Raw genomic sequence first — 17444 nt, 5'->3', positions numbered from 1 at the left:
CAGCAACGTGGATCATGATCCGTAACTTCTGTATGAAGATTATGTGACGAAAGTTTAGCACAGAATAGCGCTGTGTGTTAGCAAACACTGGGGCTGTTTCTTTTTTCAAATCTGAAACACTGTTGCAAACTCCAGCAGTTACAGTGAGTTACACTAACAGTCCCTCTCTCTCTCTCTCTCTGTGTGTGTGTGTGTGTGTGTGTGTGTGTGTGTGTGGGTGGGTTGACCTGTGGGCTATGCCTCTGTAGCTCATCTGCAGCTGAGTGGAAACCATGCTCCTTCAGGTGACGGTAGATCAGGTGGGTCAGCTCGTGCTTTGATGCGCTCGCTGACATGTTCGGACACACGAAGATAAGTAAGCACGCGACACACACGACTAACTTAAAAGTATATTCATATTAAAACTGTCCACGCGCCTAACAGAGCCACACCACTCACTGAAACATGCACGTTAGCAGGCTGAACTCTGAACCCAGGATGTAGTTACATTTACGGCTGCAATGCACCATGGGAGATGTAGTTCTTCCGCTAAACAGCCTCTGTTCAGCCATGGCACAGACCATCTTGGTCCATGCAAAATATTTGTAATTAAAATAAAGCCTTATCTAATAAGCTAACGGAAAATAAAACACAGTGATAACATAGATATCATGTAGGATATATATATATATATGTGTGTGTGTGTGTGTGTGTGTGTGTATATATATATATTTAAGCATTAGGCTATATCACACAGGTTCCACTATTATACTGAGCAATTCAGACTTGTTTTTATTTCCACATTTTTCCTATGATTTTGGTCCATTTTAGCTCAATTTCAGCTCAGTTGCATATCCTGTCCCAGGAAGGAAGCCTGACTATGAACAGACAAGCCACTCCCTTAAACAAGTTAAGGCCTGCACCATTTGGATCTTTTTAATCTTACAAGTGATTTTCCCAAGGGCCAATCTGATTTTACTGGAAGAGATCATAATAGTGATCTGATCTGCATTTTTGGCAGTACGTGCCTTCCTGAATACTCAAGGATGTCTCCTCAACACTTTCTGCAGAGTCTTTCATACTTTCTGTTGGTTCTACATCATTGAGACAGTCGCCACCCTCTGGACGGAAACTCAGGGACAGCAACGTCAAGCAGTAACTGATCTGATGGTGTGGGAAAAAAGCAAGTTTAAAGATTCAGCTTGTGGAATTTAGAGAGATATATTGGCAGAAAATTGAATAAAATATAATAAGTATGCTTTCTCTGGGGTATAATACCTTAAAATGTTGTTGTTTTCGTAACTTTAGAAGGAGTCCCTTATATCTACATAGAGAGCGAGCATTTGTTTATGGAGATCACCATGTTGCACCTCCATGTTTCTACAGTAGCTGAGAAAGGACAAACCAAACACTGGCTCTACGTAGGGCCATTTGCATTTCTGCGTTAATGCACCATCCACCATAGTTGGAAGCCCATCTGCAAAGAGCAGCATTGGGAAACCACTGATTTGTGATATGAATCTGCTTTTTTCAATGTTTTTTACAGGTTGAAATCACATGATTTCAAGTTTTTTTGGAGAGGAGTTGACTTCTGCGGATATTTCAGCTCACAGTGAAAACCTCCTGACCCCAAGGATCTAAAGTTATAAGAGAAAAAAGGTGAGCACACATTAACATGTAGTGAGTGAGCAGTAGCACTGACTTGTGAGGTAAAACTGCTTCATTCAGTGATTTAACTGGTGTGAATCACTTGTGTTGAATCCTCTGCAGATAATTTGGTTCCTGGTAAAACACCGCAGAGCAATACAAGCTGAAGGAATTCTAACAGGGAGAAGTTTCAACTGGTTGCAATCTGTAATTGGAATCACTAGATGCCGCTAAATCCCACTTAATCTTAAACTGAATCTTAAAGAGTGCTTATCTCTGTGATTCTTATTCTCTTAATATTTTGTTTTTTATTTAGGGTATCTATTTAACTTTTATAATTCTTTCAGTCATTGAAGCAAAATATTCTAAATGTCAGAAACATTATTCCCACTTATTCTTGGAACCTTTAAAATGCAAACTGTCTATTCAAGAATAAAATTCACTCGTGTCCTGAATAACAAAGATCCCCCAAAATCATGGAGTGCATTTACATGAACATGAATGACCTGTTTATGATCAGGTTTTTGGAGTATCCTGTTTATGTGTTTGAGCATTTAAACACTGTATAATGTAACTGTAACTGTATATGCAAATATGTCTGCTGGAGTACTGTGTTGAAAAAACTATGGTGTATAAGTGGAATTAGATAGTCCAATTTCTCTGTGCTCATGTAAAGACCATATCCCAAATATGATCATAACTAGAATACACCTCATAAATGGATTATTCATGTCCATGCACCACTGCACTATATAACAAAAACTGAAGGGGGCCAGTGTTAGAGGAAGAATTTAAATCCTTTTCTTTAAGTAAAAGTTACAATACAACATAGAAATACTCCATTACAAGTTACAAGTCCCGCATTTAATCGTGAACCTAAAAGTCTTGTGTGTAGGGTTTTGTGTCATCTAGTAGCTACGGTTGCAGATTGCAACCAAATGAAACTGAGTGGGTAGGATAACTACTGTGGCTGATGGGAGAAGGCTTTTCCATGAATGGCCATATTTACAGCCAGTACTTGTTGAGTTCTGGGACTCTGTTGAAGGGGACCCACTCCTTATGTAGTTATAAACAGTTCTTCCTTTCAGGTTATTATAAACTAATGAAAACATACTCTGAAATATTATTTTGCATTTCTGCCAATATCACCCTAAATTCTAACCCCAAATCACTGGACTTGCAAAATTGCAACTTTGAAGATTTCAGTCCTGGTTGATTTGGCGACATCTGTAGTTACTGGTTTTAACAGCAAATATGGTATATCAACAGGTCAAAGAGTTCTGGAGGAAGTAAAACAGACTGTTGTTATTTCAATAAAGATGTTAGGCAATCATTGGCTTTTTTGCATTATTCTGTGGGCAACCCTGATCTGATTTCATGCTGCACGGAGTGTGTGTCTGCAGACAGCAGGGCGCAGTGAAAGAAGTTGATTACCTTATAAAGTTGAAGTTGTGCAGCTCTTCATCTCACCTCAGCTCACTGTGGTTGCTCCTTTTTGTTCCCCCGCTCTCTGCAATAACTCAAACCGAAAATGACCATTGTCTTTTTTTCTAATTTCATTTCACACTAAAAGTGAGAAATGAAAGCAGAGGGCCAACAGAACTCACTGGCTCCTACTTAAGGAAATAACACCAACATTATCCTGTAAGTCTTCAAATAAACCGTCTCGTCCATTCTGCCTGCCCTTTCCGTTGTTACTCTTATGGCTCTAGGTTTCTTGACTCAGCTCTGCTCTTAAATCTATCCATGCTGGAAAAACATCCTTCAACCACAGAGCCAGGCGATCCATGAGCTATCAAATCAAACTGACAACTCATACTAACTTTTTTAAAGCTGTCAGGAAGGTCACTTTACCGTCGATCAGGTGTATTTTGGATAAAAGTGTGACTTTAATTTCAGCTAGTTGGTTTGGGAACTGAGGGTGTCTGGGCAGTGGATCTGAGAGAGCTGGTAGGGAGACCTTGGGTCAAACTGGAGGAGAGTATTGGGTAAGCGGAGGGTCAGCAGGAGCAAACGGGTGAAAGAGTCCCATTCATAGAGCAAAACCAGGAAAGGAAAGCAGTATGTATTCCAAACTCAACGTCAGTGCTCAGTGGGTCACACCAAGCTTGATTTCAGCAACTCACACACACACACACACACACACACAGAGCACAGGTTTGGCAAAACACGCTTTCTACGAGGCTGACTCAGCTCCTACTAGTGTTGATGGCACAGACCACCAAGGTTTTATGGTAGAATAGCAATTTATAAAATTGGAAATGTAATATTTCCTCAGCCCACTCTCCCTCTAAATATCACCACATGTTCAACTGATACGTTAAATAGCATTTTACAGAGTTTGGAGATGCAGAGGAGGCTGGGCACAACAAAAAAAGAAGCAGGACATTTCCCTCGGCTTTGATGACATGTAGTAAAAATGACTGGGATGTTTGTACAGGTTACACTTGTAAATGGCACTCTGTTTCACAGGAAATAAATCTACTTTACATTCCACACGTTTAGCAGCTCACGTCTGTGCTCACTCTGCAGGTAATTACCTACAACTACACCCAGTGAGATTTGTTATTTTTGGGGACCTTTAATGGGTTACAACCTGCCTTTTTGTTCAGTAGCAAAACTATTTTAAGTACAGTTTAAGATGTATGTTAATATCTCATTCTAAAATAATACGACTGATGGGTTCATGAATTAAAAAGCAAAAGAAAATTTAACATACACAAACACACAAAGTCCAATAGTCCAATAGTCCAATTATTAATTCCCTTTCAGATGTTCATCCAGGTGGCTTTGCCGGAGGGTCATAATGAAGTGTTGTGTCTGGCATTCCTTACCAGGTGCTGCTGCGGATGCTCAAGAGCCAAATCAAACACACCTTTAGTCTTGGGCTGAGGCCAGCGCTGGAGCCCTGGACTCACCTGTGAGGTCCCGCCTAGTATGGTATGTTGTGATTACTTTAAAACGGCTGCAGAGAAAGGAGATGTTAACTGAATGCAACTGGGCTGTTTATACTGATTGAAACACATCATGTTTTTTTACTAACATATTCAAACGGTTCTTTTCTTGCTCTGCAGATACTGAAAGTGGAGCTTGTGGCTGTTGAAACTGTAAACCACATCCACTGCTAGAGCAGGGCTTACCCACACCCAAATCTCATAAACCGAGAAGAACTGAGAGTAGTTATAATGCTGTTATCATATCATCTTCATAAAGTTAAAGCTTGTACCTGCATATTTAATCAAAGTTGGATTAAGATTTGTGAGAAACATTTTTTTAAATTAGCACTAACTGCAAAACAAAACAAAGCCAGTGAATGACAGTAACTGTCACTGATCTGTTTGCACTCAGTCACTGCTCTTCATCAATCTAGACAAAGATTGCAAGTGAAGGCCAGCTGTTGGTGAGATCTCCACAGTGAACCATAGCTATGCTAGAACTAAATTTACTCACTTGTTTTTTATTTTTATTTGTTTTACTGTATTGCATCCAAAGGCCTGTGTTTCCCTGCTCAATATCCTCTCAATATGACAAAGTAAAGAATCAGTACACCCCAGAATCAGAATTATATATTTTTCTTCTTACCTGTAGTAATATTTATCAATCTATATTGTTTATTACTGAGTTGCTGAGTACTGGCGATATGTGCTGTAGAGATGTACACCTTCTCTCCAGTGTAACTGATGGCATTTGGTTGATGGTGCTCAAAGAAAGAACATACATTTCCAAAACTCTGCAGCAATTACTCCTTCTTGCAACAACCTGGTTACTCAAGATAATCCACCGACCTTGTGGTGAGAAGGTTCATGTAGGAACGCTTGTGCAACTATGTTGTGCTGCTCTTTAACTTCTGTTGAGCAACACTTGTGTCAAACACTCTGTCACAAATCAGGCTTCACAGTGGCCAACACGAAAACACAGACGGCCCTTCTTTATTTAAAGCCAGTATTTTGTTTGTCCCTTCTGGACTACTGTAGTTATGTATGTCTGTTATATGTAGATATAAACAGGTCATTCTAAGGTTACAAAATTGCAACAATTCTTAGTTTCGGGTGTTTCTAAACTAATGACAACATTGTGAATATTATATTCTATTTCTGCTGATATGTCCTCCTAAATTCGACACAGTAGACCTTTAATTCCTTTCGCATGTTTTGAAAATTAGCAGAGATGGACTGTATCTGCACTCATTCATGTTTAGTTATCCCATTTATGTGGGTTCTATTGAAATTATTTGGGGGGGGGTGTGTTAAAATAATCACCCTTAAGAGGCATAACATAAGGCATTACAAAGAGTCTACCTGTTTCAGGGTGTGCAAGACTAAAAAACAACAACTTTGATTTTTTTCTCTCAACTTCTGTGCTTTTGTAGGTACTGTGGTTTGCCTTTGTAGGGCAATAGTCAGTGACCCTGTTGCCCTAAAATTACCCCTGATTTGATGAACCGATGTTGAAAAAATGATGACAGACAAAAAAAGGTGGTGTTAAGCAAACTCTAGAGACAAAGGTGTTTTTGTATGTTGTGGAGGGGCGACAAGCTGAACACTCTTCTATTGAAGTGAAGGTTTTGGCTCTGGGCTTGGTGCACAGGAAGAAAGAAAACCTCCATCCAGTCTTACTCAGATTAGAAAATTGGGCAGAGAGGGGGAGTAATGTGCAGGTTTACTGGCAGTGCTGCGTTGATTAGAAAGAGCGTAGTGTTCATGGTGAAGGGGAGCAGCCGTATTCAGTAACAGCACCTCTTCCTTTAGCCAAAGCCAACATCTGGTGCCGACCAACACAGAGCAGCAGCAGCGGCAGCACCCCCAGCCTCTGCTTCCCTTTCAACTCATTATTATATTTCTTGGTTCCCCAGTAAAAGACTTAGAAGTTGGTTGGAGCGTGACATACAAGTGAGAAGTAGTTGTATGTATGTCTGTGTTTCTGTGTGTTTGAAGATTATGAGTTGGTTAATGAACCTAAAACACATATGAGTTTATACAGCTTTTTCATTTTCTTTGTTGTGCTTACTCTTGATCTCACTGTAAGAAAATATAACCACAGAAACAGAAAAAAAAAAACAGGCCCGTTGAGAGAAGAAACATCAGCATTGTATGTTTTTGCAAACCACAGTAGATATGTTAGTATGTTTCATATATATCATATCAATGTTTCATAGTTCTAATTACATGCAGATGAGCTGATTTTGTAATCAGGGGGTTGTGAAAGGCGTGGCACTTAAACAAGACACAGCAGACCAATGTTCAAGACCAACAAATATTGTTTCCGGTGGTGTTTGTGCCACCGTACGAGGGTGTTTTTAAGCAAGACATGCTGCTTTCCTATGACATTTTAGACACCAAATGTTGATGGTTTTTAGCGAGCTGTGTGTGGCACGTACGTGCCACAGAACATGGGTGTTTTTTAGTGTTTGTGCCACTGACTGTCACTGTGTTTCTAGTGGTCATCATGCAACTTAATGTGTGTTCTTTTGTGTTTGTGCCACCAAATTGTAGTGTTTTTTAATGGATTGTCTCTGTGTTTCCAGTTTCAAATGAGACGGTGCACATGGGTGTTTTTCGCAGGCTGTCACTGTGTTGCCCGCACTGTTTTTTTTATTGTTTGTGCCACCAAATGTGGGTGTTTTTTTTAGCAGACTGTCACTGCGTTTCCAGTGGCATTTATGCCACAGAGCTTAGGTGTCTTAAGCCAAAACATTATCTTTTTTTTAACCATAACTTGTGCCAAAACCAAAAGAAGATCACAGCGGTGTTGTAACATAAGGAAAAGTAAGGCATCTTTATTTGTATAGCACATTTTACACAACAGGGCAGTTCAAAGTGTTTTACAGAGTTATAGAATACAAAACATTATAAATACATAAAGAAATGTTAAGTTTAAAAACATCTTCAGAGGCTAATATTATGCAAATGTAACGTACAGTATTGTATGGTTTGCAGAAATGTACAACGCCAACATTTATTCTGAGAACAGGTTTGGAAGAAAAGTTGAATTGTTAACACAAGCTACTAGTGAAAAGCTCTCATGCATTGTTCATGAGCCCCTCTCATTACATGTAATGAGATTCTTCTAAATGAAACCATGCTTTGATTGCCTTTTATATATCCCCTTTAGCTCATGTAGTACAGAGAAAAGGAAGCTTGTTAAATTTACGATGTTCCACGACGCTCTGTTCACGTCCTCTTTGATAAGTTATAATGCACGACAAACATGCCACAATGTTCACAGGCCTATTAAGTGCAACTTTGTGCGTTTCTGAGGTAGCCTGATTGCAATGTCACATCTTTAAATCTTTATTTAGTAAAGATACATTTTCCCCTTAAAACATCTCTCTAGAAAGGCCTTATTTGATATTTATGAGCGCAGGAGAGAGTGATTAAAAAGATGAAAAGGATGAAATAAGAGTCTGAGAATGTGATCTACAGACTAAAACTGAAATTTCCACTGAGTCACAAACGGGTCAGCAACGCCAACTCAGCATGAATGGTTCATAAGACTGACCTTCTTCTACTTCTTCTTCTTCTACCTGCCACGACTGCTTGGTGTGTTTAAATCGTGGTTTTTACTGGAATCAGACAGCAGAGATTTACAAGAATGCTAATGAATTAAGATATTTTTTTTTTTTTATAAATTCTTAGCTCATTTTAAGCAGCAGGGCAAGAAAAGTTATGACAAACAAATAACTGAAAATAATCCCCAGAAACCAAAAATGGTGTTTGTTCAACATTTAAGGGTCGACGAAAGCCCTACTCGTGGTGTATTGTGAGGTAACTGTTTCCATAAATACTGTCATCAAACCATTTCTTGGCTAATTCTTTATATTGGCAATATGACAAGTTCAAAAAGGGATGAGCTAAGCTGTGATATATCTGCGGTATCATCCCGTCAACATCTTTGCACGCTTTTAAGTGTGTGATGAGTATGTGGGCACATGCTTGTGTTAATATTTATGTGTGTATGTGTGTGTGTTTCACTTGGTTTGTGTCAGTTTATGTGTGCTGTTGGTTGTGAGTGGAGTTGTTGTTGACCCGGTTAGCTGCCGCAGTTACACCTCTGACCAACAGAAAACAGATGAGTCACATCTCATAGGTGAGGCTGCCCAAAAGACCTGGACACTCTTACTTTCCTGGCAGCACGCATGCACACACGCACACACACACACACACACACACACACACACACACACACACACGCACACGCATGTTCAGTATTATCAAGCCCTTCAGTATGATTTCACAACATCTCTGGTTTTTGGTGGCATTTTTGTGAAGACCTACAGCTGTCCATGCCGCTCCCTCTAGGAAAGCTACATAAATAAACAACAGGGTGTAAAACTTCAGGTGCACCTCAATCATTTTTTTCTTCTCTCTCTTTCCGGACTTGACCTGCCTTAAACTCAGAAGCTCCGTTCCAAAGATGCCTTTGCTGCTGCTGCCGCTGCTGCTGGGCAAACATCCCCGGCCGCAGCTTCATGCCCTTTATGGGAGGCTCATACTTCCTTTGGCTACCCTGCGACCTCCATGCCCACATGTCTCTCCGTAACCAATATCAACATTTGCAAGGTGTGATGTTTTACCTTCCAGCGTGTGTTTTTATGTGCAGGTCATGTTTCACCTCAGTGACCTTGAGTTATTTAACAGAATTAGGTGTTAAAATGACAATGATATTCTGACATATACAAAAATGAATGTACAGAAGGTGGAAATATTTGAGCCTCTTCTTCAATCAGTACAATATTTTGGGATTAAACAACAGTTCCATTAAGTGTATTATGGTGTAACACAACTGACTGTGCTCGTAGCATACTTCATCAATCAATCAGTCAGACTTTTTTGTGTAACACTGTTCATACAGGCAAAACTGTAACACAAAGTGCTTCATACAATAAACCCCCCAACCCCCACCCCCACTCTCTCTCTCTCACACACACACACACACACACACACACACACACACACACACACACACACACACACACACACAAACACACACACGCACACACACACACACACCACACACACACAAACGCACGCACACACACACACACACACACACACACACACACACACACACACACACACACACACACACAGTAGTACCTAGCTCATGGATAAAAAACTGAAGAAACATTACCATAAAAACACCAGAGGCGGGATGAAACCTTTAGACAAAAAGGTAAAAATAAATAAATATAATCATAATAAATAAATAAATAAAATACTCTAAAAGGTAGATAATTGGTTAATGAGGGGATAACTGCATAAAGTATAATAATAGATAAAAATGTTTAGAATAATAAATGGATATACCATCTTGTAAAACAGACTAAAATGTATAAATTGTCAATAAATAAATAGGAAACGCTGAACATGTTCAGAGTGTAGGCTAACATGTCTTTCTTATCTGAGGCACATTAGGACCGTCTAATCTCACATCATGGACAATTTGAAAGACATGTATGTTGTGTCACCTCCTACACTCAATTATTAGCTATGTTGCTTAATAATACTCCTCTCCTGATCTATTCTCCTTAAAAACTAAATGTTCTGAATGTTTTTTGGGCATTGGTTGTTTTACATTTCACATCTCTCCACAGAATTTCCTTGACTCTTGGTCAAAGTTAACCTGCAGCATGATGAGGGTCTTCAGAGAACATGTTGTGGGCAGTACATTCACGGAGGAGCTGTGGCTGAGGCTCTGCAGTCCTGCTGCTCTCTGTTGACCTGCTGGGTGATTTGTAAAGTGGCTCTTTGAGGCCTGGTTGGAGATGTTATCAGAGTCTGGGAAGCCTGCTCTGTCTCTCTCCTCAGCTCTGCAGCACTCGAAAAACAGCAGGAATAGTAAGAGAGTGTTTGGGAGTGCAGTGGAGTGGAGTGGCGAACAGTGTCAGTGATTGTGTCTGTAGGGCCCCGCAGCTGCCCTCAAACTCAGATCTCCCCCACACACCGTGTTTTTCTGAGCGAGGGTCTTTCTGTGGAGTCTCTGTCATCTGCTGCTAAACCAGGTCAGATGGGAATGATTTTTTTTCTTGCTTTCTAGTAATTTGTAAACTTGGGAATGTGGTTCATTGAAATGAAATTACCATGAAACAGCATGACTGAAGAGGAAGGCGGTGTGATTGTATATTTATACAGGATTCATTATTGATGAGTCTGCCTCTATTAAACCTCACATTTAACAACTTGTGAAGCAGCTGAAGCTGATATCTCTCTCTCTATATCTATCTATCTATCTATCTATCTATCTATCTAGCTATCTATCTATCTATCTATGTATCTATGTATCTATGTATCTATAAGACCCAAAGCAAATTCCAAGCTGCAGGATCAACATGCCAAAAAGCCTTTCTTTTCCCATTACAACACAAACTTTACAGACAAATAAGAGTAGGTCTTGCAAATGCGTGATATCTGACAGAGGTCAGATGGTAGCCTCTAGCATGTGTCAGATGGATATTGTTACATAGTTAAAGGAGGAAGCAAGTTAAGAAATGCCTTATAAATAAGGACATGCCAGTGATTAGTTCTATGCATGGACAGTGCAAGATAGCCAACCCTTGCATACAGGGAGCAATGGTGAGTAAAGGCCTTGAGATTTGTGATGAACCTTAACGCTCAGTGGCAGTGATTAAGGAGAGAAAAGCCTGAAATGAAAGCTTTGGTTTTGTTTGCAATTAAAAATATTGTATTTCTAAGTAATAATTACCATAACTACATAAAAATTAGCTGAATAAATTAATTGAAAGACTGAACTTTGCATTAAATAGATAGATAGATAAATTACAGGTTATCTACAACTTTAATAAAAGGTGCTGCTGCCTGATTCTCAGAGGATTATCCAATTTCAGCAAAAAATAAAGCACCTGGGTGCAGTAGAAATGTCTTTTCTGTCAGTGCTTTTGGGTGGCAGGGGGCTGATGTTATTTCAGTGAGGCATCAGTGAGGCGGAGTTAGTGGGACCACTGGGGAGAGTGAAATGTTTTCTAAGGAGGCTGAAACATTTTGGAGAGTCCGCCAGGATGGAGGCGTAGCTTTTCTTTGAGTGGCACATGGGTTTCTGTTTGCCGGACTGCTGTTGAGGGCTCAAAGGGTCAATTGCGACATCAGATGAGATTTAAGACTTTTCACCCTCAGCCTCTCTGCACAATGATCTGCTGACTGAAACTTTGACTTTGTGTCACAGGAAGCATGGCCACCACAGCTCTGACCGGGTTCTCTATGATGAGCCTGCTCAGCCTCGGGTACCTGACCTGGGACATGATGAGTCCCAATCAGGTGGAAAACGAGCCGGAACACGCTTTTGTTGACACCTCACCTGTCCCGCAGCCTCCGCACATCATTTTCATCATGACGGACGATCAGGGATTCAACGACATCGGCTACCACAGCTCTGACATCAGGACCCCGGCGCTGGATAAACTGGCCGCGGACGGAGTGAAGCTGGAAAGTTATTACATCCAGCCCATCTGCACCCCGTCCCGCAGCCAGCTCATCACCGGCAGGTAAATGCTCCTTTTCTTTGGATTAAAGACTGGCTAAATGATGATAACCTGTCTGTCTGCAGATTTATTTTTTACTGTTGATAGTGATAGAAAACAAATGTAGCCTTTGGCCCAACTGCTGAGTTTTTGCAGGATTTGTTTAAAAAAAAAAAAAAAAAACCGCTCGATGTAATCAAATTATTTGCATTAGTGGTCGACCGATACTGGTTTTTCAGGGTCAATACCGATTATTAGTAGTTAAGACCGATAACCAATATTCGGAACTGATATGCATTTACAATAGCAATTAAAATCTCTGTCAATATTTAGAATTTGGAATATAATAAACTCCAAAACACAACTTGGATTGAATGCCTCTGGCAAATAAAAACTGAAACTTTCAGCATCATATACAGCAAGTTTCAAGCAACTTTTCTTTAAGAAATTCTAGTGAAATTTTTAATTAAAAAATAATACACAAAAAGAGCTCCTAGAGGTTTTACAAAATAAAAGTGCCTCTCATGCTGACACTTTCTTAGTAAAGAACACTTTTTAATAAATTAATTTTATTAGTGATCATTAAAATAAAATGCTGATACAGATAATCGGCAAAATGCCAAATATCAGCCATCTGTCGATCCCTAATTATCATAGATGTTGTTTTTTTTTACATATTAATAGACACTTCATTTTTTCATGCTTTAACTCGCAGGGCCGTAGCTCCAGATTCTTGGCCCTGTGGCTGAGTGGTCTCTGTGGGCCCCCTGTCCTTCCTGTCTTGATCTTTCTCAAGCACCTTTTGATTTTATTTTTCACAGTCATTTTGCTTTCTTTTCATTTCCTCTCTTTCTCCTTTTCTCTTTGGAAATCTGATTTCCCTTTCTTTGGGAAGGACATGACAGTATTGCTGCTCCAGCAGCATGAGAGGTCACTCACTCAGCTTTAACTGTGTTTAGAGATCAATAGTACAGGAGTGGATCAAGCCAATTGCACCTTCAAGGGGTAAAAGGGGCCTCAGAGAGACCATTATTGTTGTATACAGTTCAGTCTTACAACCAATTTAATCAACCAATTTTGAATTAGTTATAGAATTGATTACTAAGAAATAATAAGCTGCAAACAAACAACTTATTATTCTAGGCATTTGGGCCCTGTGTAATCAGTCCCACTTTCCCCCCACTTCAACACCCCTGATAACCCCCCGATAAAGCAGAATTACTCCAATTTTGAATGGAAATGAATTTTGAATTCCTTTATCATCAACCTGAGTATGAGATCTTAGAAATATATAATTCTGATGAAATATTTCTTATTGTAATGTTCAGGCCCCTCAATATTTGGAACAGGAAAGGAAAAGGAGTTTTGTTTGACACAATTTAAGACATTAACACTACAAATTGATGGAGAGAAGGCTAAAATTGGTGCATTAAGTGTTTGATGCTTGCTTTGAAGCTCCCATTTCTTTTTATTATTATTATTTTCATTATCTTATCTATTTATTGAATGCACATTTTCTGCTAGCCCCTCTGGGTGTCACCCTAGACGCCTGCCTATTTTGCCTATCAGAAGCTCTTCCACTGGATATGTAAACAAATATTATAAAACAGCAAGAATGCAGGTGTCAAACTTTTTCACATCTCCTATGTGGCCTGTCTGTCTTCAACATTTGTTAACCACACAAAGCCGAGGGAGTAAATGGGAACACTGTCTCTCTCTCTTCTTCTCTCACTTCCTGTCATATACAGGAAGTGAGTATGTATGTAATTATTTAAGCATGTGATTACTGATCGCACATTTATCCTTCTGACAGTTTTATTAATCATTAACCATACAGGTACCAAATTCACACCGGCCTGCAGCACTCCATCATCCGTCCCCGCCAGCCCAACTGCCTGCCCTTTGACCAGGTCACCCTCCCACAGAGACTGCAGGAGCTCGGCTACTCCACCCACATGGTCGGCAAGTGGCACCTGGGCTTCTACAAGAAGGAGTGCCTGCCCACTCGCCGTGGCTTCGACACATACTTTGGCTCCTTAACAGGCAGCGTAAACTACTACACCTACGACTCCTGTGATGGCCCCGGGCGGTGTGGCTTCGACCTCCATGAGGGGGAGTCGGTCGCCTGGGGTCAGAGGGGCAAATACTCCACCCATCTCTACACACAGAGAGTCCGCAAAATCCTGGCAACCCACGACCCTCAGTCTCAGCCGCTGTTTATCTTCCTCTCCTTCCAGGCTGTTCATACACCCCTGCAGTCTCCGCGGGAGTACATCTACCCGTACCGCCAGCTGGAAAACGTGGCGCGCAGGAAGTATGCTGCTATGGTCTCAGCTGTAGATGAGGCAGTGCATAATATAACATACGCTCTCCGAAAGTATGGTTACTACCAGAACAGTGTCATCATCTTCTCTACTGACAACGGTGGCCAGCCTTTATCTGGCGGCAGTAACTGGCCGCTCAGAGGACGTAAAGGCACCTACTGGGAAGGCGGCATCCGGGGTCTGGGGTTCGTCCACAGTCCTCTGTTGAGGAAGAAAAGGAGGGTGAGTAAAGCCCTGGTGCACATCACTGACTGGTACCCCACTCTGGTGGGATTAGCAGGCGGCAATGACTCCCTGACTGAGGGGGTGGATGGGTTTGATGTCTGGGAAGCCATCAGCGAGGGGAAGGAGTCACCCAGGTTTGAGATCCTCCACAACATTGACCCTCTGTATAACCATGCACGCAGCGGCTCCCTGCAGAAAGGATATGGGATTTGGAATACAGCTGTTCAGGCCTCCATACGAGCTGGAGACTGGAAACTCCTAACAGGAGACCCCGGCTATGGAGACTGGACACCGCCACAGATGCTTCCGGGTTTCCCTGGCAGCTGGTGGAACCTGGAGCGCCATACTGAACCCCGGAAATCTCTGTGGCTTTTCAACATCTCCGGAGACCCCTACGAACGTTTTGATCTTTCTGAGCAGAGACCAGATGTTGTCAAAGAGCTGCTGGCTAGACTGGCGTACTATAATCGCACTGCAGTGCCAGTAAGGTACCCATCAGAGGACCAACGGGCTGATCCGCAACTCAATGGAGGAGCCTGGGTTCCCTGGGTGGGAGATGAGGAGGAGGACAGCTGGGACACTGTCTACCAGAAAAAGAACAAGGATTGGAAGAAGAAGCTGAAACTGTCCAAAAGCAGGTCGTTTTTCAGGAGACTCAACACTAGGATTATGTCCAACAGGATATAGAAAGGACATGACTGAAAAAAGGTTCAGAGGAGACACTCCTGAAGGTTAAAGTTATACGAAGGACAGTTCTGCTAGTGGATGAAACTTTTTTTTTTGTTTTGAACAAGGAGCCAATCTTCTGCAAGATGCATCTGCAGTTACGAAGTTGTATCTGCAGGATGATGTTCAGTCTCTCTAGAAGAACTGATTGAAGAAAAAAATCCAATAAAGTATCAATTCCTCCACGGGTTTGTATCAAGAATTAATAAAATGTGTTTCCCTAATCTGAATATTCTGTAATGAAAAAAAAGAATTGATTCCATCTGATGAGGTGACTTTATGACACTGATGACAAAAAGAAACCATCTGCAGCCATTTTTAACAATAATGAATATAAATGATAACTACCTCTTGTGACATGAAGCTTCATGTCTTTAATTCAAACTGCAGCTCTCAACGTCTTCTACTTATTGATTGACACATTTTTATATAAAGGAGAAATAGACTTTTTTTTACTTGTTAGGAAACCATCATGACAAAAGGCTTTACTTTCAACTCTATTTATGCCAAACATCCTTTCAAAATTCGTTTTACATGAGATGTCGGGGGCTCAGGGGAGAGAGCGGGTGCCCCATGTACCGAGGCTGAGTCCTTGCCGCAGCAGTCGCGGATTAGATTCTGGCCTTGGCCCTTTGCTGCACGTCGTCCCCTCTCTCTCCCCCTTTCACACGTACTCTCTGTCCTATCAAATTAAGTCCAAAAAAGCCCCAAAAAGCATGTTTGCTGATCCCCCTGATATTAGAAGAGGGTTTCCTTCTACTTTCATTACTCGTGTTCATAAAATCTTTGAATTAAAACCATATATTGTAATTGACATAGCTGCTGTGATGCCATCCATTAGATTGTGGACTCACGTTTTGAAGCGTATAGTTGGACATTTTGGCCATTGCCATCTTTGTTTTTTGGAGCCAGAAGTGACCATATTTGGGCAAGAGGCTGGCTCTATAAAAGAGTGAGAGGTGGATCTGACTGAGAAGCTGAGGACACTATCTGCAGACAGCCCGTCACTCAAAGTGCCTCACTTTTAGATATTAGTTTAAGCATTAAAGAAATGTAAAGGTGTGAGTCATATAATAATTTGCACTGTGCAGTTGTCATAAAATTATTATTACCAAAACCCTTTTTTTTTGGTACCAGGCTGTGTGCATGTTTATTTCTGCTGTAAAGTTGGGCATTTTAACACAGGTGCAGGTTCTAGAGCCTCAGGTGGCCATAAAAGGAACAGTGTTTTTTTTTTCTTCTCTTTTAGCACTTCTGTGTTCGCTTCATTTTTCAGCCAGCTTAAGTCAGACACAAAACTCCATTATCGTTGCTCCATATCTGCGGATAAAAAAAAACCAAAACAAAAATCATCAAGACAGGTCAAAACAGAGGATCATGGTCTTGTGTTGGCTCTTCAAGTGACCCTAGCAAATCGGTGGCACCTTAATCATGTAAAAGTTGTGCACAGAAAATGTCTGCTGACCTGTAACACAGATGGGAAATTAAAAAATCAAACTTCTGCATGTGAGGATTAGAGTTCAGGTAGATCATTATGAAAATAAACTGCGCAAACTCTGACATTTTGATTAAGGGCACAGTCATTCGGATGTAAACTACTGCTAAACCACATTTTTAGGTAGTGTTGGAGCAATTTCTAGCAAGCCCTTAAAATTTCCCATATTTTTAGTCACTTGAATGCATCAGGCCTCACGATCTTCTCATTAAAGGCAGGTGTGCTGAATTAGTTGAGCAGGGAGGACACCAAGAGGATACAGTCTTCCACCACTGTGTGTTTGGTTAAATCTCACTTTTATTGTTTGATGAATTGGTCCATTGATTTAAACTTTGTTTGTGAACAGGTCTGTTTATTTTGGGGGCTTGTTTGCCTTTTTAATGTCATTTTGATGCGACAGAAAGATTATTCAGTTTAGCCTCACCTAGCAACTCTTCACACTTCCTGCAAATCAGATGACACCCCGGCACATCCTGGATCATCAAACAAGACAGCAAGTGCAACCCAGTAGAGCGAGCGACCCAGCGAGTTTGTCATATCTAACATGCTGTCTGTGGGTGGCTATTTTGAGCCT

At 40.9% G+C, this 17444-nt stretch overlaps 1 protein-coding gene across 4 annotated transcripts; it reads left to right on the top strand.

The window, feature by feature from the left end:
- Window positions 1-717: 717 nt before the first annotated feature.
- Window positions 718-15599, top strand: arsia (arylsulfatase family, member Ia). Of its 4 annotated transcripts, none has more exons than XM_042493767.1 (5): window positions 718-1638; window positions 4464-4566; window positions 9027-9185; window positions 11949-12124; window positions 13938-15599. In XM_042493767.1, exons 2-5 carry the CDS (start codon window positions 4564-4566, stop codon window positions 15334-15336), a joined length of 1737 nt encoding a protein of 578 aa, XP_042349701.1. In that variant the 5' UTR covers window positions 718-1638; window positions 4464-4563; the 3' UTR covers window positions 15337-15599. The 4 variants fall into 4 exon arrangements, with proteins under 4 accessions (XP_042349701.1, XP_042349700.1, XP_042349699.1 ...); XM_042493766.1 differs by having other exon boundaries at window positions 9024-9185; XM_042493765.1 differs by lacking the exons at window positions 718-1638; window positions 4464-4566 and having other exon boundaries at window positions 8834-9185; window positions 11806-12124.
- Window positions 15600-17444: the final 1845 nt, after the last annotated feature.

The sequence above is a fragment of the Plectropomus leopardus genome, chromosome 9, assembly GCF_008729295.1.
Source record: "Plectropomus leopardus isolate mb chromosome 9, YSFRI_Pleo_2.0, whole genome shotgun sequence".
Classification (NCBI taxonomy): domain Eukaryota; kingdom Metazoa; phylum Chordata; class Actinopteri; order Perciformes; family Serranidae; genus Plectropomus; species Plectropomus leopardus.
The sequence above is the reverse complement of the archived record's forward strand: the minus strand, read 5'-3'. Positions and strand labels throughout refer to the sequence as shown.

Bases quoted from the DNA above. Each gene is read 5' to 3' on its own strand.
- arsia (XM_042493765.1), top strand. From the start codon at position 9,095: ATGCCCTTTATGGGAGGCTCATACTTCCTTTGGCTACCCTGCGACCTC. The intron at 9,186-11,805 runs GTGTGATGTTTT...TTTGTGTCACAG, and splicing joins CCAATATCAACATTTGCAAG to GAAGCATGGCCACCACAGCT. The intron at 12,125-13,937 runs GTAAATGCTCCT...TTAACCATACAG, and splicing joins AGCCAGCTCATCACCGGCAG to GTACCAAATTCACACCGGCC.